General features: G+C 49.1%; 6 protein-coding genes across 6 annotated transcripts; 2 read left to right on the top strand and 4 right to left on the bottom strand.

The window, feature by feature from the left end:
* Positions 1–1,677: 1,677 nt before the first annotated feature.
* Positions 1,678–4,267, top strand: COCSUDRAFT_54522 (putative seryl-tRNA synthetase; the record flags this gene model as incomplete). Its single annotated transcript, XM_005644509.1, has 9 exons — positions 1,678–1,926; positions 2,067–2,216; positions 2,301–2,449; positions 2,564–2,729; positions 2,825–2,978; positions 3,110–3,264; positions 3,471–3,547; positions 3,636–3,704; positions 3,825–4,267. 9 exons carry the CDS (start codon positions 1,678–1,680, stop codon positions 4,048–4,050), a joined length of 1,395 nt encoding a protein of 464 aa, XP_005644566.1. The 3' UTR covers positions 4,051–4,267.
* Positions 4,268–7,452: 3,185 nt separating this feature from the next.
* On the bottom strand, positions 7,453–7,959 carry COCSUDRAFT_19022 (ribosomal protein S25; the record flags this gene model as incomplete). The annotated part of the gene is made up of 3 exons (XM_005644508.1): positions 7,453–7,611; positions 7,706–7,783; positions 7,900–7,959. Coding segments are annotated over 3 exons (297 nt in total), but the record flags the coding sequence as incomplete, so codon positions are not given.
* Positions 7,960–12,130: 4,171 nt separating this feature from the next.
* On the bottom strand, positions 12,131–13,754 carry COCSUDRAFT_19169 (DNase I-like protein; the record flags this gene model as incomplete). Its single annotated transcript, XM_005644507.1, has 5 exons — positions 12,131–12,315; positions 12,772–12,928; positions 13,083–13,142; positions 13,334–13,512; positions 13,625–13,754. Coding segments are annotated over 5 exons (711 nt in total), but the record flags the coding sequence as incomplete, so codon positions are not given.
* A 1,125-nt stretch (positions 13,755–14,879) lies between these two features.
* On the bottom strand, positions 14,880–20,004 carry COCSUDRAFT_54521 (NSG5 protein). Its single transcript, XM_005644506.1, has 18 exons — positions 19,798–20,004; positions 19,528–19,647; positions 19,352–19,413; positions 19,187–19,274; positions 19,044–19,112; positions 18,781–18,876; positions 18,534–18,677; positions 18,289–18,452; positions 18,092–18,206; positions 17,732–17,956; positions 17,370–17,611; positions 17,138–17,279; positions 16,877–17,009; positions 16,479–16,657; positions 16,206–16,379; positions 15,779–15,961; positions 15,487–15,645; positions 14,880–15,354 (listed from the first exon to the last, which is right to left on the bottom strand). Exons 1-18 carry the CDS (start codon positions 19,903–19,905, stop codon positions 15,214–15,216), a joined length of 2,544 nt encoding a protein of 847 aa, XP_005644563.1. The 5' UTR covers positions 19,906–20,004; the 3' UTR covers positions 14,880–15,213.
* Positions 20,005–20,215: 211 nt separating this feature from the next.
* On the top strand, positions 20,216–21,277 carry COCSUDRAFT_25603 (hypothetical protein). The gene is made up of 4 exons (XM_005644505.1): positions 20,216–20,458; positions 20,557–20,662; positions 20,760–20,807; positions 20,914–21,277. Exons 1-4 carry the CDS (start codon positions 20,378–20,380, stop codon positions 20,946–20,948), a joined length of 270 nt encoding a protein of 89 aa, XP_005644562.1. The 5' UTR covers positions 20,216–20,377; the 3' UTR covers positions 20,949–21,277.
* On the bottom strand, positions 21,278–24,178 carry COCSUDRAFT_30972 (protein phosphatase 1). Its single transcript, XM_005644504.1, has 7 exons — positions 24,054–24,178; positions 23,744–23,918; positions 23,509–23,654; positions 23,184–23,354; positions 22,835–23,077; positions 22,578–22,712; positions 21,278–22,446 (listed from the first exon to the last, which is right to left on the bottom strand). Exons 1-7 carry the CDS (start codon positions 24,054–24,056, stop codon positions 22,387–22,389), a joined length of 933 nt encoding a protein of 310 aa, XP_005644561.1. The 5' UTR covers positions 24,057–24,178; the 3' UTR covers positions 21,278–22,386.
* Between the last annotated feature and the right edge of the window lie 75 nt (positions 24,179–24,253).

The raw sequence follows: 24,253 nt of genomic DNA, 5'->3' as shown, positions 1-24,253 counted from the left end.
ATGTACGCTATGCACTATACATGACTGCATCGCATAAACATACCAGCTCTCCATCCAACAGAGGGGCTCCTCGATCAATGAGCCACCCAGTGTCTTCAGACTTGATGGATGTAGGTATGTCAGCTGTGTTGGAACTGAACGGCAGGGCTTCATGCTCGGCAGTGTGGAATTCTCCGCTTGCCTGCATGAATGAGCACGAGTGTCACTAAGGGCTGAGGGGCGGCCACTGTGAGGAGCACTAGTACCAAGAAAATCATCACCTGCCCCTCAGCTGCAACATTTTCATCGTCTTGCTGTGCTATAAGGGCCAGTAGAGTAGAGCTGATGGAAGCATCCTTAACAAGAGCTGTCTCGTTGTGATTGGCAGGCTGCTGTGCACCAGGGCTGCAGGGCACAATAAGGTGCTCAGTGCGTCACATATTAGTACCATTTAGATTCCTCTGGGATCATGCATCCATACATGCTGGCAATTCAGCACAGGCTATGTGCAGATTTGACTGAGAAACGTTGTACAAAACTACGATTCGAGGCTGTTCACACACGTCAGGCTCTTCAATAATTCCTCCATCATGGATCCATCTGACGTCCATTTCATCAATGGTGATGGCTCGAGCCCCGCCTCAACAGTTTCGGCCCTGTCCCTGGCATCCCTGCCATCCATTTCGGGCGCCCTGCGCAATTGAAATTTCGCTCAGATGACCTCATTCCCTGACGATCAAAGCTGCCCGTCCATAAAGGTAGCGCATCATGTAATAGAGAAGACTTTAGAGAGTGTTCGGGTGGCCTTTCAAGACACTTCTCCTGCTAGTACCAGGCCTTCTGTCTGCCTGACTGGCACATCACCTGCCACAGCGGATGTTCTTCACCGAACCAGCTAATTATAGAGGCGGGTAGGACTTCCCCAGCAGAAGATGTGCCCGTGTTAGGCTTTCACAATGGAGGAGACCTCAGATCACACAGCTCACTTTCGTGGTCCGTATTCCTGCGGGATGTCTGCAATGTATAGATGGCCCAGGCCTAAGCGACGGAGTCAAAATGCGCAGTCTGCGGTCCCAGAGAGAGTATCTCCTCTCGTCTTCGGTGCCAGGTGGAACAAAAAAGTGAGAAGGCCAGCTGGAGAGAATCTTCACCGAGGCAAAGCAAAAACATTGTACACCGTGCTATGACTAATAATTTGATAAGGAATGTTTGGTCTTTGCTCTCCAAGTGCTCTCTGGGGATCGAGGAGAGCTTGACAGCAAAGCATGATCTAAATGTCTCAATCAAGGGACGCCCTATCAAGCGTACTCACTTTCTCGCACCCCTTATAGACAGATAGGAGGGTGTTAGAGGCGACAGTGGTCGTGAGTGAAACCACCTGCGGTGCTGATTGACTTTGCACAGCACCTAGAAGGCCAGATTGATGGCTCTGAAGTGCCTTCATGGCGCTTTCCCTGTTATGGGACGCTTGGGATGCTGCTGTAGACCTCTCTTGCAGGGCAGGAGGTGGTTGTTTCCAGCACCTTCAAGTCATCGATCCGCTGCACTTGCTACATCATCGTCGTTCAGATGCACTGCCAGGTAATTCCCGCGCCAGATCTGGATTGGCCTGCCTTGCTTCTGCAGCTGGCCCTTGCAAATCATCAGTGCTCTGAGGGTTGTCTGCTGTGTTAAAGCATCCAGCAACCACTTGAGCATATGGATGCCACGGCGTCGTCTTCGAACTGTCCATCGGAGACGGTAGAGCTCAATCGACCGGCTTTCAGAGCATATCTGGACTTCCGCTTTGTGAAATCCAACCTGGATAAATTGCGAGAGAACGTGAAGAACAGGAACAGCTCAGCCGATCCTGACCTCGTAGCACGACTGTATGACAACTGGGTGAGGGTGCTGGAGGAACTAGAGAGCGTGCGAGCAGACAGGAATTCTAACGCAAGGGCAATGAAGGTCTGCTCCCCTGCAATTCTGAGGTCATCACATACGCTGCTTTGGGTGCATGTCTGTACCAAGGAAGAATCCACAACTTGAGTCATGTCAATCACATCCATGCTTTTGCAATTAATGATTGTGTTGTGGCATCTGTGAAGGGCAAGCTGGACCCAGAGAAAAGGTCAGAACTGGTGGATCAGGGAAAGGCCTTGAAGGCAAGGCTGGCCGTGCTTGAGGCAGAGGTCGAGATGGTAGAAGATGCATTGCAGAGAGAAGGGCAGAAGCTGCCGAATATCTCTCATCCTGACGTAAGCAGACCCTTCTTCATGTGTGACATGTGGTCTGTTTGGTGCGGTAGCTTTGCATGTGTAAATATGTTTTCAACTTGACAGGTACCTGTGGGCGGAGAGGAGGCAGCCAGGGTGATAAAGATGGTTGGTTCACGCCGAAACTTGGGCTTGGAGGTGAAGGATCACATGGCTGTCGGCACCGCCCTGGACCTCATAGATTTTGAGACGGGTGCAAATGTCTCCGGGGCAAAGTGCGCGCTGTTTGTGACCTCACCTTTCCGTTGGGATGTATTCTTTCACATGCTGCGGTAGTTATCAGTCAATTTCCCTGCAATACATCGTAAGACACCATGTCTGCATTGTAGGTTTGTGTATTTGCGGCGAGCAGCAGCACTCCTAGAGTTGGCTCTTTGCAATTACGCCATGCAGAAGGTGGCTTCGAAGGGGTTTCTGCCAATGACAACCCCAGACCTTGTGCGTGAAAGCGTCCTAATAAAGTGTGGGTTCCAGCCGCGCGGAGATAACACACAGGTGCAGATTTGCTCGAGCACTGTGATATATTACGGATGTGGTACAGTGCGTGTAAGTAAGGTGTAAGTAAGGTTCTGACAGGAGAGATGTTGCAGGTGTATTCCATACGAGACACTGGACTCTGCCTCACTGGTACAGCAGAGGTGCCTTTGGCAGCTGTCTACATGGATCAGATAATTCCAGAGGAGCAGTTGCCCATCAGATTGGCAGCCTTTGGCCACTGCTTCCGCACAGAGGCTGGTTCTGCAGGTGCTCAATGATGCCTCATGCTTTCTGAGCCTGGACAGTTGCATTGTCATTGAAGCTTCCTACTGTTCACTACTGTTTCCCTGCTCAACTGCCCCTCTGTTGAACCCGGTATTGTGTTGTGCTCTGTGAAGGCTCAGCCAGTCGAGGATTGTATCGAGTGCATCAGTTCAGCAAGGTCGAGATGTTTGTGTTGAGTACTCCGGAGCAGAGCGAGGCCATGTTGCAAGAGCTCTGTGACATAGAGGAGGAGATTTTCACAGAACTGGGGCTACACTTCCAGATGCTGGTGAGTCCTCCCATCCAAGAGAATGGCTGTGTCATCTAAACACAGAGGATCTTCTACCACTGGGGCTGCCATTTAGCTACTGCTTCACATGGCCTTCCCTATGATCATGCAATTTTGAGGGCACAGATGCAGCACCACGTCATCTATGGTCGTCAGAAAATGTACCCCATGGGGAGCGGGCCATCAACTGTATGTTTGATGCACAGGACATGCCTACTGGAGACCTCGGGGCACCTGCCTACCGAAAGATTGATATTGAGGCCTGGATGCCAGGACTGCAAAGGTAGGATCATCCTTTCTTGGGGACTTCGTTTGCATTGATTCCAGGCAACCTCTGTTGTAATGAGCTCATCGCTCAAATTCATTTGCAGGTATGGAGAAGTCAGCTCTGCTTCGAATTGCACGGATTACCAGGCCCGCCGTCTCAACATCCGCTACAGGTCCTGATGTACACTGCTCCTGTTTAATCTGCTCATCACATTTGCGCAGCTCATCATCATAAGCAGTCTCTCCTGCACCATGGCTTGGCCTGCCAAACATATTTGTCTGACTGTCTCCAGGCCGTCTGTGGCTGACGAAGAGCGCAAGGGTGGAAGCAAGAAGACGCGCAAGCTGCCCACGGAGTTTCTGCACACCCTCAATGCAACGGCTTGTGCGGTGCCCAGGCTGATTGTAGCCATCCTTGAGAACTGTCAAGCAGAGGATGGTTCCGTGGTGATTCCACAAGTGTTAAGACCGTACATGGGTGGCATGGAGTGCATCCAGGCCCCTGACTTGGTTCTGTGATAGCATTGATGAGAGGGCCAACTGAATTTATGCTTAGGTACAGGATCCAGGGGGCACTACTTACCTGCCCTAGGGCCTGCCAGTGGCGGTATATGCAAGCCCAAGTGCGATACATGGGTGTCAAAATATTCAAAGTTCCTTTAAGAGGAACTTTGCAGTTCTGGTTTTCACCCATTTGATGTACTTTGAAAATTGCTGTTAACAGTTTTTATTTACTTTACAGAGTGCTCGGTGCTATTGATACACCCAGAGTCCCAGACACATACTATGACACATAGTATGAAGTGTGCGGCAATTCAAGCACGCCTGATTTCATCATGTGCGAAAGCGACATCATTCACAAGGTGCACATTGTACAAGCTTCTGAAGAGGTGCACATTTTGTTCATACCATGGCCATGTATACTCAGCAAGCAACTGGGCCATGCCCTCCTTTATCTTATCTAGAACAGCAGAAGGGAGCTCTACTACACTCTTGGAACAGCAATCTCGAACAGTGGTTGGTTGTGTACTCTCAACTTCATTTCTCTGCGCTGAAGGCTGTTGTGCAACACTGGGCGCTGCGCAAAACCTGTCCCGTCCTGACACAAGATGGTCCTTGTCATGGCACTTGCTCACATTTTGGCAACCCCGAAGCATCCCAGCTTTGTCATGCTCAGATGGCGTGCGACTGGCACAGCCTTGTGATTTATTGTCCATCTGCTGCTGATCATTCATGGCAAACCCATTGCCTGCCGTAGAGCCATGCCGTACAAATTTCTGCAGAATCCCGTGCACAAGTGAGTCTGAATCTTTCTGTGTGTTTGGTGCCAATGGGGAGGCTGTTTTGGTGAGCATCACAGAGTACAATAGTCTACCTTTATATTTGTCAAAAACGCCTGCTCAGGCTCTCTTCTGCGTTTCCCTTGGCGGCGCAAGGCGGACTGTGTACTTCCTGTAGGCCAGGACTTCTTCTCAATAGATGCATGTCAAGGAAGGAGGAACTCCATGTGAAGGAAGGGAAAACCTTGTGTGTGTCACCTCTTACCTTGATCTACATCAAAGTTTATTGTTGGATTTCTCGCTGCTGATGCAAGAAGATCGCGAAAGTCAGGAATGTCGAGGGGCGAGGCGCTGAGTGCTTCACCTGTAAGCCAATAATACCGCTTGGTACACCAAATAGAGTTCGCGGAGACGTTGACGGGTGATAAAGTGAGCAAGCAACATTGCCTAATAGACTGCCTTAATAAATGGGAAGAAATTGAAATCTTCCTCACCGTCGCAGCAGTCGTTCGGGAAGCACTCGTACAGGTACGCCTGTTCTTCTGGAATTGTCATAGGTGTGACGTCGGGAAACCCTGACTGTTCAAGATGCAGATCGCAGTCCAACATTCACGATCTACCTCTTTGGGTCAAAGCTTCTTCAAGAATGAGGTTGACCTCCTTTGGCCGAGTAGATAAAAGCGATTCAGTACGTTTCGTGACCACTTGAAACCTTCAGAATTGCACCTAAGCAGACTGCAGTGCATCCAGATCAATATTTCGTGCTTATGCAAAACTTGCTCCCTTCATTCCTTTTTAACAATTTCTGACGGTTACATGTCGTTTAGGGTGTCGATGTAAAAGTTCCCCCGGGATTTTCTGGACCCTACAGGCCTCAGAAGAAGTAGAGATATACAATTGAGGCCAGATTTTTCTAGCCACATGCTACTCTGTCACATTGCCACTGCTGTCTCATGAGCACCTACTTGTGTATGTATTTTGGTACTTGTCTGTCACTGGGAGTTCCCTGTCCATACTGCCCGGTACTGCCCACTGTCGCGATTATTGCCTGCCTCACTACCACACATCCTGTCTCTGCACATTGACTCTCTTGCCATCCCGTCTCGGTTGGCCATGCATTGCATTTGCTCTGAAGGTACTCCGGTCCGGTGTTTGAGAGTGGATCATGTTCTACCTGCTCCTACCGCTGGGTCCTGACTTTTGTTTAGGTGTGCCCTATCCCTCACCTAGCCACACTTGACTGTGTGTATGCAATGTGATCTAGTGTGCTCCTGGGCCGGAGGTGTCTTGTATTTTTACCCTGTCCTACTTACACTGCGAGGCAGCCCTTCCTCCTTCAAGGAGGATTTTTTCTTTTGGCGCTCGCTCTGCTTTGATGTCAGCAATGATTTTCTCTAATTGAGGCAGCCTACATGACATGCAAGGCAGGGATATTTGAAGACTGTCCTGGCTTGATCTATGGGACAGCGCCAGTGATCAGTGATGCAGATTTAGAGTTGCCAAGGTTCAGGCAGGCCCTAAGATTCAAATGTATCGATGCTTGCAGAAGAGTGCTAGCAGTCGATTTTTTCTTACTTAGTAAATATACTCAGTAAAAGATATACTGAAGGTTGAACACCGTGTGACTGGAAATACTGTCAGCGCTGCAGTTGTCCAGTTGGACCTGGCCAGCCTGGTGATGTACACTGAGTGATGTACAACATAGCATATTTCAAGTTCTAGGCAATCATTCAAATGATTCAAAGTAAGATGTCGCATATGCATCATGCCATGGTGTCAATTTGGCTGAGTCAGCCCTGGGCCTGGTGGGCAGCCCTCTTAGATTTTCCCTATCAGCGGAGGTGTACTATACTTGATTTCTTGGATCACCTAGCTCAAGCAGACCACTTGTGCACCATGTACATGCGGTCCTCATGAGGATCGATTGATCAATTCCATGCCATGCCTGTACATGTCAGGTCACCCTCGTGACTGGCAGTCACTGGCAATGGTAACCGGAATATGGATATTAAACCCTTTACTACTGATCAGTGAGCATGCCATACTCGTGTGCATCAAGCCTTGAAATCAGCCTGAATACGCCTGTAGCAGACTCCGGATATCGATATCAGGTTCAAAGGCGCCCGAACGGGGCAATGCTGATGTGTGAGGCTCTGTAAAATTCAGAGCTGAATGACAATAGAGGAGACCTAGGCCTGCTTGTAGCCCGCTGCCCAGGCATGCCAGAAGGGGCCAACCGCAAGATTATAGATAATAGCAAGGCTCAGGGCAGGACAGTACGTGTGAGGATGTATGTTGCTGTTGACATCAGAATGAACATCATCAAGGTATGACCACTTCAAGTAAAAAATATACAATTTGTGCCGCGACCTTACAATATGTGCCCGTCAGCACAGACTGCAGCAAAGCTATTCCCTGCAACCTCTTTCAGTCCAAGACAATGTTCTTAAAGGTGTGAGCTTCACCAGGATGGTGCTGCACAGCACCTGCACCATGGTCTCCAGCAGACTGAACAACTGGAACTTTCCCTCAATACAGAGTGGATGCCAATCTTTGCCAAGCATGAATGTGCTCTTCTTCGGATAATTAAGCACAGGCAATAAAGACTGACAGGGCGCGTGAGTCATCTGGCCAGCTTGCTTCACTTTCCCTTCCCCTTCTGTGCCTTGCCCTCAGGTGCCTCTGCCTCTGTGTTGGTCGCCCTTGTGTAAATGGACTGAGTTGCATGCACTGCTACTGCGCGGATCAGATTCTTCTCCCTGAGAATCTGCATGGCCGCCCGTGCAAGGCTTCCATTGATCTGCGCATCAAGTGCAAAGAAATGTATGAGTACACAGACAACACAGCACCACAGATAGACTCAGAAAAGCACTACAGTGATCTTAGAATCGTACCCTGAGGCGATCGGAGAGGACTGATTGTGTGATCAACTTGTACTTCGGCACCTCCGAAAGCAGTTTGTCATACGTTGCCTGCAACAACAGCATCACCACCACTTAAGAGATAGGATCACTTGGCCAAATAGGTGAACTCCGATTTCCCTGCAGTGGTCCTTCGTCGAAATCAATCGAAACATTTCTCGGCGCACCTGGTCAAAGAGGACTTGATTGTTGACCTTCTCCTTCATCTTTCCCTTGGACCATTTCTGCAGTTGCAGTTGCAATCGTTAAAGCAGTCCCAGCATCAGAAGCTTCCCCAAGTACCACAAGACGTGACGTGCAATCAACTTGAATGTTTAATGCGTACTTTTTTCTTTCCTTTGCTGCTGTTGGAAGCGGCCAAAGCCTTTGCTTCCTTGCTCGCCTGAGGTTTGGGAGCCTGCAAATGTGACAGAGTCTCAGGGAAAGTCGTAGAACAAGCAGAAGCAGAGTTTGGGGGTTCAAGCAGCAAAGGAGAGCATGGCGTACCATCTTGAGCCCACTATGATGCCCGAAACTGTACTGGAAATGACTGTCATCACGGCGGCTTTGTGCAGAGGTGGTGTTGGGGAGGACGGCGTTCCTGCCGGTGACTGCGCGGAAGCCCACAATGCTCTGCAACTTGGGAAAGTATCTCTTTCATTTTGATGGTATCAAAGGAGAATGTGAAGATTTGTGTTTCTGTTCAGGCCGTTCTCTTCGCACGTACTTCTGCGAGTGTTTCTTTTAAACGATTGCCGCACAATGACGGAGCTTGCCGCGTGCTTTTCTGTACTCTGTGCAGTTGCTCTTGTGACGAGTCAGAATTGTCGAGCACCTATAGGGAGTACTATAGGGAGTACTGGAAGGACAAGACAAAGAAGAGCTGATAATAAGACAGTAGAAATGAAACTTTCTGTTCTTTCACTACACCTTTACTTCTAAGTGTTGTATAGGATTCTCCGTCAATGATGAAGCGTTCCTTTGGGCTCCCATCAGAAAGCTTGATTGCTATTCTTTTCATTGCATCAAATCAGCACGTCGTCAAGTACAAAATGCACTGGCACCATGCAGAAGAAGGGCGCTATGGCGAGGGCAGTCCATGTGCTTCTTGTTCTTTACTCTCTTACTCTTGTTGGTTAAATCAAAGCACAGCTAAGGGTCCAGGAAGATCTCTAAAAAGGCAGCCCTGCGCTGCATGCGTGAAAGCATATCTTCAACCACATTTTGCAGGTCAGTTACTGCCTCTGACCGCAACCCTGTGCCACCGGCGCTGAGCATGACTGGGCTGCTGTCAAACCAGGTTTCCGCCAGCAAGGCAGCCAGGCCACATGGAGCCTGCCTGGGATTGTCTGATTGTCTAAATGCATCCCTGAGTAGCCCTGCAACAGGACAGCAGGATTCGTCATCATGCATGGTGTGCATGCTTGTACAATACCTTTTATAGGTATCAGGGAAAAGATGAGGTAAGAGAGGGCCACCCCCACTGCCTCTTGGATACGATCCAAGAGGCAGTGCATACCAGTGACATTGCGAAAGACTGCCCACTCCCAGGGAGACATGGCATCGGAAAGCAGTGAAGATGCTGCCGGCAGTGAAGGTGTGCACAGATCACACACCTGCATCAAGCACCACAGCAGACTGCACTTGGCCATTGACATAGCAGATACTGCATGACCCTGTTGTTGGCTGTTGTGCTCAGTGCCTTGCAGGGTGAAGCAGAGCAGGACTACTTAATCCTATATGTGGTTGACTTGGACAGGCCTGCCGTCTGGTCAACAACACTGATGGGGTACTTGAGGCAAGTCACTGCCCACCTGCGCAACTTCTGCTGGCATGAAGGGCTGCGGCAGGGCTGTGAAGAAGGCCAGGAGGGTTGTTGTGATATGTTTCACCTCCGTCTCGTCATTGGGCACCTGTCGCAACAATTCACCACCATCACTTTTCATGGCCCTCAGACACTGCTAGTCGCAATTTTCTTGACTGGCAGACTTCACAACAAGGAAGACGAATAGGTATCACAAGAAATTCTGCAGGCTATTGTGAACGTTGCGCGAATTAATGGCGGATGGCTCACTCCATGTCCGCTGTCCAAGGAGGTCCTTATGCGATGCACAGCTTGAGCGGTAAGGCTCCAGGATGATGGACTGGCAGCTGCTGTCTCGTGCAGAATGCTATGGGATTGCTCAGCACTTTGCACAAAGGCTTTCAGCAGGTGCCGAGCTTCTACTTGCATCAACCACTCCAACAAAGCCCTGCAAAAGCACTCTTGTGCCCTGAAAATGTCTTAAAGGGTGCCCAAGACCCAGCAGCTAAATTTTGGAATGCGGCAAAGCTGAAATAGGAGGAAGCAGTGGTGTCTTGGTCCCAGGATCTTCAGCCTCCAACTGCTCCTCCAAGTAAAGATCAGACTTACCTCACTTCGGGTGGCACAAGGCCAACTACACCATTGCAAATAGCAGCTGCAGTTGAATTGCAAGATTCCAGCGTGCAATGTGAACCTTGAGACACGCCCATTTGTGACAGAAGGCTTCCCGCCGTCCTGTCTTCACATGCACTTCGATGTACTTGCGAGTCCCGAGGATCCTGCAAAACAGCAGAGGTTTGATAGCAGCAATTGCTTGTTTAGGAATGAGTGTGGTCTTCATACTCCTCTGGGAATCATGATGTAAAGGCACTTCAGTAATGTAGATTCCCTTTTTGATTTCTTATTCCAAATTTTCACATGCTTTTCGAGGTAGCGAGGCTTGAGATCAAACCATTTCGAGTGAAACCACGGTTGGCTCAGAGATACTGTTGACATGGCCACAACCACCATCACCTGCACAGCCATCACCAGCTGCTGTAAGAACGCAGAACACAAGTTGTTTCCCCTCATATCCACTGCATGTGTTGTATCTGTCAGATCGAAAGTAGCAAGTCATCCTGTCTCTGGATTTCATAATGATGACAGCAGCAGAATGTGTAAGAGTTCCCTTAATGACCACATTATTCTTGCCTCCAATTTTCACTTGGCCGTGGGGATCACCTTCTTCAGAGGTCTCAATATTTGAGGACAGTGGGGACCAAAATTGGCCATCCTCCTCCCTTGCAGCAGCACTGACGTCCTCACCATGAGCTGAATTCCTTATTGCAACCGCATGCAAGTTCTCACGTCCCTCTGAGGAAGGATTGCTTTGCACAAGTGGCCTGCAAGATGGTAAAGTTTTCCCATGTGATTTTGCTTGTTCATCTTGTGTCACTTCATGAATTTTCATTGATCTTCCCAGCAGAACAGTGCAAGAATTATGTATTGACAATTTGCACATCAGTAGAGACGTTCCTCGGACGCTGGGCCAGGGTTGACAGTGATAGACCAAAAAATGATGGTATGAAGGTGCCGGTCAATGAACAGAAGACATCGTTGCCGTCTTGGACGCAGAGTATAAGAATAGCGTCAAGCCGACAAGCCTGCAAGATTGCACACTGGGTCATGCCAATGCATGCAATTGGCCACTTGTGCACAGGGTTGGTGTGAGTTCATCAAAGAATTTGTCTTTTTATTTGTATATACCACACCTCTGAGGACACCAATCGCTCTGCATCCCCCTTTGGACCACCAGAAATGCGCACCACCAGATCCATTTCTACTGCTGCCCCTTCCTCCAATTCACCCTGCAAGCATGTTTGTCCTCACGAAGCATTGCAGGTGCAATGGTGCACTACAGAAACCAGGCAACAGCATCAACAAAGCGAGTTCTGATGTTTCAATCTATTGCGCGTACAGCAATTCATGAACCTAGTACAGCCGTCTCACCTCCATTGGATTGATGCTCACCCAGCCCGGAATTGCACCAAGATGCACGTCTGCTTCTTTGCTGCATCGACTGCCTGATTGAGTCATCCAACGGTAATCTGCGGTTACCTGAGAATGTGTAGACAAATTTGGGCCATCTTTCAGCATGCCCATTCTGTGCACAAGGGGTGCACAAGTAAGGGATATACTTAGGGATATCCCCAAGATATCCCTATGGGGGATACCTTCCCCCATAGGCAAGGCATCCTTCAATCCTCAACTGCATGAGCTCACCTGACCTACATTCCTCAGCTGAAGCCGAAACCTCTTGTCCTGGGCGAACATGACATCTCCAAGATCCACAGTCAAAGGATGTAGGTCACATCTGGGTATGGCAGCCATTTCTCGGGCATCAACTGAGCGGCGAGCAGCATCCACTGCAGCTGCCACAAGCTCCTTCACATACTGTCTAGCCTGCAAACAATCAAGCTATGCGATAAAATTACCTTATGAAGGGGGCAAGGCATCACCATGATCGCTGTCAAGGACGATCTTGAAGGTAGGTCTGTAGCTCAGATGTCACTGTTCTTATGAACATAAATATGCGCAAGGAAGGTTGCCTCCTTTCAGGGTCGCATCAAGCCAGGTCACCGCATCAGACCCTGGGCACAGGCACTTACAGGGAAGACGAAGGCCGCATATACAAGACGGTGGTCGCTCATCATGATGTCCATGGCGGATGCATAAATAAGCTGATGCGGAGCACTTGATTTTCCCTTCGATCGCCATAGGACTCTGTCTGTCCATGCAGGTGTACGCCTTCTGTCCTTGTCTGGACCCTGCAACAATGTCTGGCCTCAAACAGCCTGCCCTTACTGCCAACAGCTGCAATACCTGTGCATGAGAAGCAAGACACCTAGGATGCCTTCAGGCTCCATTACCCTGCAATTCTTGCTTGCAAGCATGGAACTCTGCATATGATCTGACCTCAATAGATGAGGCGATTGTACTCTTCGGCAGATCTGCAGCAGCTGCCACAGTCCCCAAAGCAAATTTTTCAAAAGCAGGGGTGCTCCCATTCCCTTGGGCCATTTCATCCTGATCTGCATCGGTGCCAACATACCTAGCACTTCCTCTCCTGCAAGAAGCATGAAGTCGATGTGCACTGAGGAACCCGTGCAAAAGATGATCCTGTATGTTGCATGCATCAGACAGGTGGCAATAGATGCTGTAGGAATTGATAGCACTGGCAGACAATATTATGGCGATGGCGCAGTAGACATTGTACATACGGTATCCCGAACGCACCTGAACTTGTAAGTTGGTGGAAAGGTCAAGGCTCCTTCACACCAGCCTTGAAAGGCATCCCCTGCCTCTCTTGCCTGCACCAACTCATCATGCTCTGCCAAAGCGTCGAACTTGCGTAGCCGAACCTGCTCCCTCACCTGAAGCATAGTTCTAAGTTGGAGACTGGCTCTGTGGGACCCCTGTGGATGTAACAAAAGTGAACCAGAAAATAGCAAATCTTGGCATACAGGGTGTGTGCACAGCGTTGCAAGCAAGGCACTTATGATCACAACCTATCCATCTTCCTCGCACCTGCTTGTCTGGAAAGTTCAGGCGATAGTTCAGGTCGCCCACCCAGAATGTCTGGTCACACTCCAACAATGCACGTGCCTCACCCCACTGGCCTGATGCATGCGTACTGTCCATCACCTGAACAGAATTTTGGAATAGTTCTCAAAGGTCTTAGAGACAAGCATGCAATTAATTTCGGTGTGTCCGACTCCAAATTACTGCGTACAACGGCTCACCTTGCTGCTGCCAGCACATGCACTGTCTGCAATTACTGCCAAGCTTGTTTCAGGCTCCTTTGCATCAGAATCTGGGGGATACTGTCCACGTCTGATGATCTCCAAGAAATCGCTGTGCCGCTTCAGCTTGTCACCTTCACTTTCCCCGCTTGACAGATGTGCATTGATCAACTCCACACCGGTGTCGAATACACGCATGCGCACAGCGACCGCACCTGCAAAAAATTTGGTTAAGCATGCCACAGGTGTTCTTGACCTTACCTTCATTCAAGACCTCCATGCCATAACCCAGTCCAAGGGCAGGGCAGCAAGTATGCCGGACATCACCTTTGTTGCCAAGGAATCCCATGACGCCTGTGCCTACCGCAGTGACTTGAACTCCACGTATCTGGGGCAGGATGGTCTTTGTCACCCAAACACTGAGGTACAGGCCCACCATCTGCTTCGCAGCCACCTGTGGCAGGTTCACAATATTCTGTATAGAAGAGGAATAGCAGATATCCAAATCTGCAAGCCAGACCCCTGTCACGTCCACGTAAACCACCACAGACCCGTCGATCCTGACATGAAGATCATTGCAGGCGAAGAGAATCACATGGCATCGAAGTGGCCTGTGGAGCCCACCTGTACATAATGAAGATTTGAATTTACTATCTGTGATTCCTGTGGATTCAATGTTCTTCTGATCAATTTATCCCAGGCTGCAGCCGCTTCCAAACTTGCCCCTGACACAGTGCACCTGTCAGTAAAACCATGCGGTGGGAAGCACAAGGACATTGGAGTTGCTTGAGGAACCAGAAAAGATCCGTTGGATATTTTGTGTGCAGCTGCATACCAATCACCACATTTGAGGCGCTCAGGGGAACAATTTCCTGAAAAGCAACAGCGACAATGTCTGCCGATGCATCCAAGCCTAGCCACTGGACGGTGTTCAAATCAGGCGGTGGTGTCCGACCATTGACATTGTAAGTGGCCACCTGCCACGCACTAGAAACTTCTTATGGGGAGGCATCTCTCTAGCTTGTTAGTATTGTTTACTGAATAAACAAATCTGCAACGTAGCAAGGATGCAATACCCGTCAGGCAAGCAGGCCCTGGGGCAAGCAGGCCATGGTTGCTGACCGTTAGAGTGACTTCGTGGCTAGCAGTGTAAGTTTCCGGAGCGCAGTGTAAAAACTTAGTTTTCACAGTGTCTGGTCGCACTGTCCTCAACAGGTGCGCCAGAACAGGATCCATCCCGTCTACTGGGTTCAGGTCTGCGATTTTACGTTCCGCAATACTAATGCGAAGACACTATTTTGGGGAGAGACTGCTCAAGAAAATCTGATCGGTTCATCCACTTGTATATATTCTTGGCTCCTTCGGCATTACACGCAGTCTCTGCACGGCTACAGTGGACGTGGGTAACCAGTGTGGCTCAAATCCGCACTTACTGGTAGTCGCATAAATCTGTGGAGCCTTGTGGCGAAGGCTCGAGTCAAGAAGGGAAACCAACTGGGTACTACTAATAGTAGTAAGCTAAAGGCAGAGTAAGGGATACTAAGGCTTACTGATCTTGTGTGCTGGAAGCCAGATTTTCACTCAAGGTCCTATGTTGGAATTCCTTACATGAGATCAAAAGGTCAAGGTTTCAGAGGCAATTTGCAGGAGGTCAATGGGCTACAGCTACCTACAAAAGCCGGCCAAATTCTGCTGATCATGAGTTCTTGTCCACTGGACAGTGACACTGACAGACACCCGGTACCGTGGGCCAGAACTTGTGTCATACAGCATGATGCGCTTCTCCAAGTAGGATTCAAGGGTTGCTCGAATATGACAAGGTTCAATATCCTGAAATTAGGCTGCAAGGAATTGTTTGTTGGTGCATCGTTGCAGTTTTGACAGCACGGAGGTGTGGCTGATGAGATCCAGACCACTCACGATCCGCACATCAAGCAGGCATCCTTGTTCTCCAAGGAGCACACCATGGCTGCCAGCTCTCGCTCCTTCTGCATCTCCTCATCCAATGCAGCTACCTTAACGCTGGCAAATTGCCGGGACGGAGATCCATTGCGCTCCTGCAGCACACCAAGCACTGGTGTAAGAACAAATTCAGATCTGATGCTCGGGTGATCTTGAACTCAATCTCATAGAAACATGCTGGTCCAAGATGGATCAAAATGGTATTTGCGAAATGATGCTTCCAGTACCTTCAGGGCCACTGTCACTGAAGACGCTGCAAGGTCTGCGGCAGACTTGGCTGCCCTGGCAGCCTTTTTCTTCGTGAGGGCCTGCTGATCTACGGTGAATTTTATGGCATCAGCAGCAGCACGTGTGCGCAAGTAGTACATCCCTGTCTTCAAGCCTGCCTACATGCGCGAAATACCGATGGATCAGTGACACATTTAGGAGGTGTAGCCAAATAGATAGGGGTACAAAACATAGAAGTAAGTTCAATGCATTATATTTCAGGAAATGCTGGGTTTCAAAACAGGTGCAAACCTTCCAGGCGTAGAAGTGCAGAGAGGTAAGTTTCCCAAAGTTGGGATCAGACATGTGCACATTGAAGGATTGCGACTGATCTATGAATGCCCCGCGATCGGCAGCCATGTCCACCAGCGTGCGCTGCTTCAGCTCCCACACCGTCTTGTACAGGGCTTTCAAGTCATCGGGGATGTCGAGTCCCTGAGCAACAACCCGAAAGTTGATAAAGCACCATCACAATATTTCCAGGAGTCATAGCAACATGGCTTCTCATATTGCTGTGCCTCTCACTGTTGCCTGTTGTTTGCGGCTTATAAGCCAGCATTGTGAAATAAGCCTTAAGTATGCAATGCAAAGCCAGAGACTTGCAACGAGACAAGCAACAAGACAAGTTGCAGAAATCAGGCGCAGAACGATTTGACATATGGCTTGACGAGAGCCCCACCTGCACGCTTCCATTCGCGGCGACTAGCTCATTCTTGGTGTCGGCAGACCAGAGGCCGCTGGCAACCAAGTCTGAGAGCAGATGCTGATTGACAACTGTGAACTCGCCAGAGAGCACTCTTCGGACGTAGATGTTGCTGGTGTATGGCTCAAAACATTCATTGTTGCCCAGAATCTGCAACACATGCCAATCAGTATCACTCCGAGTCTTCCATAAATTCCGGGAGCCCAGCAAATGCAGTGGTCTCAGCTGAGAGGCCAAGTAGGAAGATACCTGAGAAGTGGAAGCTGTGGGCATGGGTGCCACTAACAGAGAGTTTCGCACTCCATGCTGGGCGATGCTAGCTCGCAGAGTGTCCCAGTCCCATCTCTGGCTTGGAGGCTGCACTTCCCACATGTCATGCTGCAGCACACCCTTGCTGACTGGGCTACCAGCATATGTTTCATAGGGGCCTGCACCACAAAAAGTTCCTATGAGGCAAGAAGAAGCGGATGCAATGTGTTCTTCTCACCAAAAAGTGTCCCATGGCACTCAGAAATGTTGAGTTGTCAACACAAAGGCGGTTTCTGGCTAATTTGCGGTGCAGCATGCATGGGCCAAAGCGGCGATGCTATCATGGATTGCCCGATGGCTGAATATGCAAATGAACAGGTACAGGGTATAAGGCACACCGTCCGTCTTGGCAAGGGAGCAGGACTTCTCCAGGGCTGCAAAGTAGATTGTCTCAAAGATCTCCTTGTTCAACTGCTTTGCTTCTGCACTGTCGAATGGCATGCCAAGAAGAATGAAGGTATCCGCCAGGCCCTGCTCGGCAGTTGACACAGTCATGCAAAGAGCAACAGACAGCGTTGCTGGTCACGGGGAGCGGGCTGGGTGGCATTTGATCAAATTTGCAGCTGGGGCAGTGCATGAATATGTTGAATGGATTTCACCTGGACACCGATGCCAATTGGTCTGTGCCGCATGTTTGAACGCCTGGCCGTCTCAGCTGGGTAGAAGTTGATGTCAATGATCTTGTTCAAGTTCTCCGTGATGATGTGTGTGACTTCTTGCAGTTTCTCAAAGTCGAAGTACCTGGGACCAGCACCGTGATGTCAATAATGTGATGAGTATAAAGGATTCATTTCCAGCTTACGACTCGATGACAAGGGGCTTGGTGCATGCCTGTTCGGAGCGTTGAGAGAGCCTGCAAGCTTGGGTCGCCCACTTGAAGGGGTGCCCTCCCGCTCGCGCACATAGCGAGGCAGGGCAATGGAGGCAAGGTTGCAGACAGCAGTCTCCTCAGGTGATGTGAATTCCACAATCTCTGTGCAGAGATTACTGCACTTGATGGTTCCCAGGTTCTGTTGGTTCGACTTCCGGTTGCATGAATCCTTGAACAGCATGTATGGATTGCCAGTTTCTACCTGCGGTCAGTACTTTCTTCAAAGGTTGCAGTACATTGTTACATCATCGTTTCCCACAAGAGATTTCTCCCAAGCGAGTTATGGCAATTGCTCATGGTTCCATGTAGAGGAGCAAGTTACCTGTGCCTCCAGGATTGCAAACCATAACTGCTGTGCCTTGATGACCCTTTTGGCTCTGCCTTCTCTCTCATAGCGAGTATATAGGGCAGCGTGTTCATCGCCCCAGCAATCAGCCAGACCAGGGGCCTCGTTGGGGCAGAACAAGCTCCAGTCAGCGTTGGACTCCACACGCTCCATGAAGAGATCAGTGGTCCACAGGCCATAGAAGAGGTCACGTGCACGAGCCTGAAAGGTATGTGCACGGCAATTGATCAACAATGCTGGCAACGCAGGGCTTGTTGCTTAGCTGACCAGAAATTGTTTGAGCCATGCCAGCAGTTGAATGAAGACAATTTTCCATTGAATGCCAGCATGCCACACCTCTTCTTTCCCATGGTTCTTGCGCAGGTCCAACCAATCAAAGATGTCTGCATGCCATGGTTCCAGATATATTGCAAAGGCACCCTTTCGCTTGCCACCACCCTGATCCACATACCTGCACAGCAACATCTACTCTCTATCCCACTTTGGGGGTGGCAAGAAACGAAAGGAGCCCAGCTCATGCGGATACGGCTCACCTTGCAGTGTCATTGAAGACCCGCAACATTGGGACAATGCCATTGGATGTCCCGTTGGTGCCACGGATGTATGAACCCACTGCACGGATGTTGTGGATGGAGAGTCCAATCCCACCAGCACTCTTTGATATGGCTGCACACTCCTTCAAGGTGTCGTATATGCCCTGACATGCATTTCCAGTATCAGATATCGAGCGTCAAAAAAGGACATATGCCTTCAGACTACAACTGACAGCTTGACATACCTCTATACTGTCGTTCTTCATTGCAATGAGGAAGCAGGAGGACAGCTGTGGTCGGGGTGTGCCAGCGTTGAACAGGGTAGGCGATGCATGAGTGAACCACCTCTCTGAGAGATAGTGATATGTCCGTATTGCTGCTTCAATGTCCTGAACCACATGGCCACCATGGTGAAAGTTCTGGTAAAGACTACAGCTCATGTCATGACCAGGCAACAAAGCAGATTCCGCAGGTGCACGCCTTCAAAATTACCTCTTTATGGATGCCAACAGCCACTCTCATGAGCATGTGCTGCGGCCGTTCCACAACTGCACCATTGATCCGTAGCAGGTATGAGCGCTCCAGGGTCTACAGAAACAAACAAATTGGTGATGATGAATCCTGCTTTCCTGCCCTTAATTTGCACAGGGCAGCAACTGACACAATCACGAGGACACATTCACATGAAACTGCCCCTGTAAGCAGGATAGGGATTTCTTACACAGCATTATCGCACAAGCATTGTAGGCTCTTACCTTGAATCCAAAGTAATCATAGTCGAAATCGCGATTGTAGATTATCTCGCTGTCCAGCCGCTCCGCATGCTATGGTAAAAAGACTGTCAGTGCAGGGTAGTACAAGGCACTTACAACAGATAAAACAGGAGCTTCTTGCATACCTGGAGTACAATTTCGAATACATCTCTTGCAATCAGTGGAGATGCTTCCCCGTTTTTTGGATTCACGTGCGAATACATCAATTTCATCCTGCAAGCAGGCGGATGTCAGCTATTACAAGGACAGAAGAAGAAAACAAAACAGCAAGTTTTGGGAAAGATGCTCACGTCTCGCTGAAGGACTTCAATGTGTTCTTGTGCAGATTTGAGATCGCGATGCGGGCTGCCAACTGCGGACAGAACACTATCACTCAATGCACAGCAGAGGAGGAGGTGCTAAGGCTCCCTCAAAGCAGCCGCGCGATGCAAAGATGCTTCAGCTTCAATCTCGTGTTTTAGCTTACCGTTGCATAGTCAGGATGGGTGGCGGTCATGGAAGCAGCAGTCTCTGCCGCCAAATCGTCCAGTTCGCTTGTGGTCACTCCTTTGTACACTCCTGTAGTGACCTTTTGCGCCACGAGCACCTAACAGATGAACGGAATTTATACATGACGCACAGAACTGAGTGAAGGAACCGAATTTTACATGCAATAGCACCAATTTGGAGGACCAAGCGAGGCACTTGGGCGCCTCGCATAACAACACTTTGTTGGACAGGCCATGTATGGTCTCACCGGGTCACAAAAGTCGGTGTTCAGACCGTACGATAGCTTTGTAACCCTTGCCGTGATTTTGTCAAAGGAGACAGCCTCGCGGCGTCCATCGCGCTTTTGAACGAACATTGCACCTCAGAGCACTCAATCTTCGTCCTATATGCAGCACATCCAATGCATGCTTTGCATCAGTCAAGGTCAACACGACAGAATTGTATGGATCAAGCCGAGATTGCGAATGTGCAATTCAGCAAAGGCAGTGTCCATTTCCCGCTTGTGTGTAGGGCAAGCTGGGGTCAACCCTTGCATCCCTTAAAACCCCTGCAGGTGATCAGCTGATCAGCTGTGTGTCGGTGTTTTCTCCGGAAGCTTTTCCCGCGCTCCCTTGTCCCGTCCTTCAACAATAGAATTTCATTGCAAGAGAATTGTTAGGAGGTCGGGAAAACCAGCAAATGTGTTATGTGAGGTCCAGATAAAGTCATTCCGCATTAGGACGGTTGATAGATGGAGTGCAATCCTGGCAATGGAATAGGTGACAAGTAGATTTCTACTCGTATCTCTTGCATGTGGCAAGCTCTACCTCGAACAGCACAGCTTTGCAATGGAGGAGAAACGTGTGGTCATCAAGTGTGTGGACATGCGCGAAGATCTTCAGAGCGAGGCGATTCAATGTGCATCTGAGGTTGTGTGTTCATGCGACTCACGTGTGCACTCAGCTGTTTCGTATTCATCATCATTTGATCCTGAGCGACGTCGAATATTGGATTTCGCGTCTGATAGGCCATGGAACTCTACACTGTTGAAAAGGACATCGCTGCCACAATCAAGAAGCACTTTGACGAGAAATTCAAGCCAACATGGCACTGCATCGTCGGCAGAAACTTCGGTGCGCTTGGTTTCGTTCCCACTAAGTGAGGCTAACCGTCTTGGATGACAAGGCGCCCAGCAATAACAAGGGCAGCCTAAGAGGGAGACTTGTGCAGGGTCGTATGTCACTCATGAAAGCAGCCACTTCATCTATTTTTACATAGGTGAGTAGCCTAATCACCTGTAAGGACTGCAGAATTTGGTGGTTCTGACTGCTATGCGCCTCTCACTGAAGGGCCCTCACTAAACCGTGCCATTGTCGCAACGCAGGTCCTCAAGCTATCCTGCTGTTCAAGTCAGGATAATTTGCATCTTATCGGAACCTTGTGAGACATCCAGCTTCTTCTTGTGACCTGGGCCATGTACTTTTGAGAGTCATGTCTGGCCATTGCAATGCTGCAACAAGTGTGGAAAATCTGACAGATAACAATGAGGGAGCAATGATTTCATCAGATAGTCTTTTTCTGAAGAAGTTCTTCATGTCAATCTTGAAGTGATGGGAGCATATCATATCCGTCTCCAGGGAGGCAGAAATCTGGCCAGACAGATTTCCGCCAGACACACTTAATTGTCTGTGCAGGATTCCCAATTCTAATGGTATATACTGTGTTAGCGCACACACAATGGTGAATTTCTATTTGAGAATAATGCATACTGCCATACATGATGCAGTACAACCTGGCGTCTTGTCGCGCGCTGTCCGACAAGGTGCAGAACATCATGCTCAATATTCAAGTTATATATGTGAATCCTCATTGAGCAGTCAGTGGCCTGAGTCTGGTCCTCAAAATTCATGCCAGCCATGGCCCTGTGTACACTGTACAGCGGCAGTAGCTCAAGCTGAAAACCAGAACACTAGTGCTTATCGATCCATAGCTAGCAACTGGACCGTGTTTGTGGTGGTTCTTGAATACCGTATAAGTGTGACACTGCTACCCTGTGTTAGGTTGCTCACAGTGACTTGAACACCTTGGAGGGCTCCCCTAGGACATTGAGCTTCAGGCTTGATCCACCATTCATCGATAAATGTCTGGCAGCAGTATAGTGCTATTAGTTACAGGACAGCGCTGCTGGCAATCGCATCAGAAAATTCAGAAGCCCGCGGCCTGAGACATTTGCGTGCGCGTGGCGCGCGCCACAGTCCTGAATATTGTGTGGATTTCATATGACAATCTTTGAAGATCTTTGAAGTGATTGGCGACATTGGTGCAGATATATACTATTTTTGCTGCATACTTACCTTGGTAGCCGGGTTAAGGGACGCCCAGTGGGCGTCTTCAGTGAAGTTAAGCGGACACAAGTTGACTCAGTAGGCTACTTACACAAGTAGCGTTAGATCATGTATGACTAACAATGATTGTCGGACGCATGCGCAATATATATTGAATATATTGAACGTGACATTAGGGAGAATCAACTTTCTTGAAGAAGCACTCTCATAAGTTTTTGAAATCAGTACACCCGACGTCAAATGACCAGTCATAGTCAGGCGCATGGGCAAAACAAGTTCTGCAGCATATTATAGAAAATGATATGCGAACATCAAAGCATATCATAGCTTGAACGTCATGGAATGTGCCCGTCACCGCCATCCTCGATGCTCCCAGCTTTCAACCTTCGTCTGATCAGCCTTCTATGAAGACAGATAAGAGGAACCTAAAGAGAGTCAACACAACTTTTTATGCCAACAGTCGGCAACCAACTACCTGCTATGCTGCATTTCGGAGTACTTTGCCCAGCCATTTATAGCTTGCGCACAACTGGAGGAAGAAAGCGCTGCTTCTTTTCCGCCGGCTTCAGGATCTGCAGACCAACCATGTGTCATGTGAGGGACAATTTATGTGCCAAATCACATCTTGAATACTTTGGGAAGTGCACACAAGCAGATCTTGCAGCTCATCTAATATGAGAAACATTGTTTTGTCAGCACTCACCTGGAAAGAGCACATGAGTGTCTCATCCACGCTCATCATTGCTCCAGCATTATCAAATTCACCACAGTAGTTGGGCGCGCTGAATATGGTGACAAGCTGTCGCTTAGCAAAGAACTCATAGCCATCCTCCACCACCTTCAGAACCAGCCAGATGTTCAGCAAGTCCTGATAAAGAATAGTGCCAGGATGTGCACCATGCTGAGAACGCAGAAGGCCGACCAACACAACAACAGTTGCCCAGCTTGTCCAGACTTCACCTGGTGTGCTCGGCAGATCAGGTCCAAGTCATGCTTAGCAAGGAAGTCCAACACACTGTCAGGCCCAAATGTGTAGGAAACGCCTCTATCGTTTTCACCCCAGCCCTGAATTTCTTTGTCGGGGTCTGCCCATAGCAGATCGCACAGCAAGCCTGTATCTGGGACATCTGTTGGGCGAGGAATGCGCTTCACTTGCTCCAGCGATTTCAATTCTGGAGAGAGGCCACCATGCATACAGAGAATCTGTTCGACAACAGACCACTTCTCAAAGTTGGGGGGAAACAGGGCACAGGGAACACAAGAAAGACCCCATTGATAGCCAGCAAACTGTACTCCTTGCTCAACTTACCTTTTCATCCACCAGTGCAGCCACAGGTAGGCAATTGAAGCAATCAGTGAAGGTCTTCCAGAGCCTCACATTGTACCGCCGCTTGCATTCATCATAGAACCCATAAATGCGGTTTATCGATGCACACTCATGATTGCCTCTAAGAAGAAAGAAATTTTCCGGATACTTGACCTGCATGCAATTCAATCTTTCTCTGTTAGGTCAGCAAATGAGACAGCAAAATGGCAAACAATAAGCATGCTGTATATGGCCAGAGAAGGCCCAGTTGGCTCGACAGCAAGGATAGGAGAAAACTCATGACTGTAGCGCAGGAAGTAGAGGAAACCTTGTAGGCCAGAAGGAGGCAGATTGTCTCCAGGCTTTGTTTCCCGCGATCAACATAGTCTCCCAGGAAGAGATAGTTGGCCTCGGGAGGAAAGCCACCATACTCAAAAAGCCGCAAGAGGTCAGAGTACTGTCCATGGATGTCCCCTGAAACAGGTACTGTTCAAGTAAGCTTCCCTTTCCCACAGATTAAAGTACTAAAAGCACAATATTTTGTTTGATCGAGCAGCACATACCGCATATCTTAATGGGAGCTTCAAGCTCCAGGAGATTCGGCTGAGACATGAAGATTTCTTTCGCTGTGAGGCAGAGTTGACGAATCTCCTGCTCTGTTAATTGGACTTGCTTCCCAGGACGCCCAGCCCGGACTTCCAACAGGCGGTCTATGACATCATCGAGCATAGCTTCTTCCTGCAGTGGAATGGAGGGAAAGATAGTCATGGGCTTGGCTATAATTGGCCACATATAGCCGTTATCGAACAGAAATATATTGATTCGAAAATTCACAAATCTCATTGAAATAGCGAGGTCCCTGAAAACACACACCATTACCACAATCCTCTGGCAAGGCAATATACAGCGGGCGCGCAGGGAATAAAAAGTAGCATGTAACGATTTCAGCAAGATTGCTCAACAGATCGCTCGGCAGCAAGACACGCAGAAGTTTTCACGCTCTCTTTTGGCTGGGTCAAGGTCTTCCTTCTCAGCTGTATAGGTTACTGAGACTTGTATTACAACCTTAAGGG

This window comes from Coccomyxa subellipsoidea (genome assembly GCF_000258705.1).
Source record: "Coccomyxa subellipsoidea C-169, whole genome shotgun sequence".
Lineage (NCBI taxonomy): Eukaryota > Viridiplantae > Chlorophyta > Trebouxiophyceae > Coccomyxaceae > Coccomyxa > Coccomyxa subellipsoidea.
The sequence above is the reverse complement of the archived record's forward strand: the minus strand, read 5'-3'. Positions and strand labels throughout refer to the sequence as shown.

What these genes read in the sequence shown, in the direction of transcription:
- COCSUDRAFT_54521 (XM_005644506.1), bottom strand. Translation starts at nt 19,905, where the DNA reads ATGTTCGTTCAAAAGCGCGATGGACGCCGCGAGGCTGTCTCCTTTGAC. An exon ending in CCCATCCTGACTATGCAACG is followed by an intron (nt 19,414 to 19,527) that starts GTAAGCTAAAAC and finishes TTCTGTCCGCAG; the next exon opens with TTGGCAGCCCGCATCGCGAT. An exon ending in TTGAAGTCCTTCAGCGAGAC is followed by an intron (nt 19,275 to 19,351) that starts GTGAGCATCTTT and finishes GCCTGCTTGCAG; the next exon opens with GATGAAATTGATGTATTCGC.
- COCSUDRAFT_30972 (XM_005644504.1), bottom strand. An exon ending in GCCTCCTTCTGGCCTACAAG is followed by an intron (nt 23,355 to 23,508) that starts GTTTCCTCTACT and finishes AATTGCATGCAG; the next exon opens with GTCAAGTATCCGGAAAATTT. An exon ending in CACTCATGTGCTCTTTCCAG is followed by an intron (nt 22,447 to 22,577) that starts GTGAGTGCTGAC and finishes GTTGGTCTGCAG; the next exon opens with ATCCTGAAGCCGGCGGAAAA.
- COCSUDRAFT_25603 (XM_005644505.1), top strand. Translation starts at nt 20,378, where the DNA reads ATGGAGGAGAAACGTGTGGTCATCAAGTGTGTGGACATGCGCGAAGAT. An exon ending in CGATTCAATGTGCATCTGAG is followed by an intron (nt 20,459 to 20,556) that starts GTTGTGTGTTCA and finishes CGCGTCTGATAG; the next exon opens with GCCATGGAACTCTACACTGT. An exon ending in CATCGTCGGCAGAAACTTCG is followed by an intron (nt 20,663 to 20,759) that starts GTGCGCTTGGTT and finishes AGACTTGTGCAG; the next exon opens with GGTCGTATGTCACTCATGAA.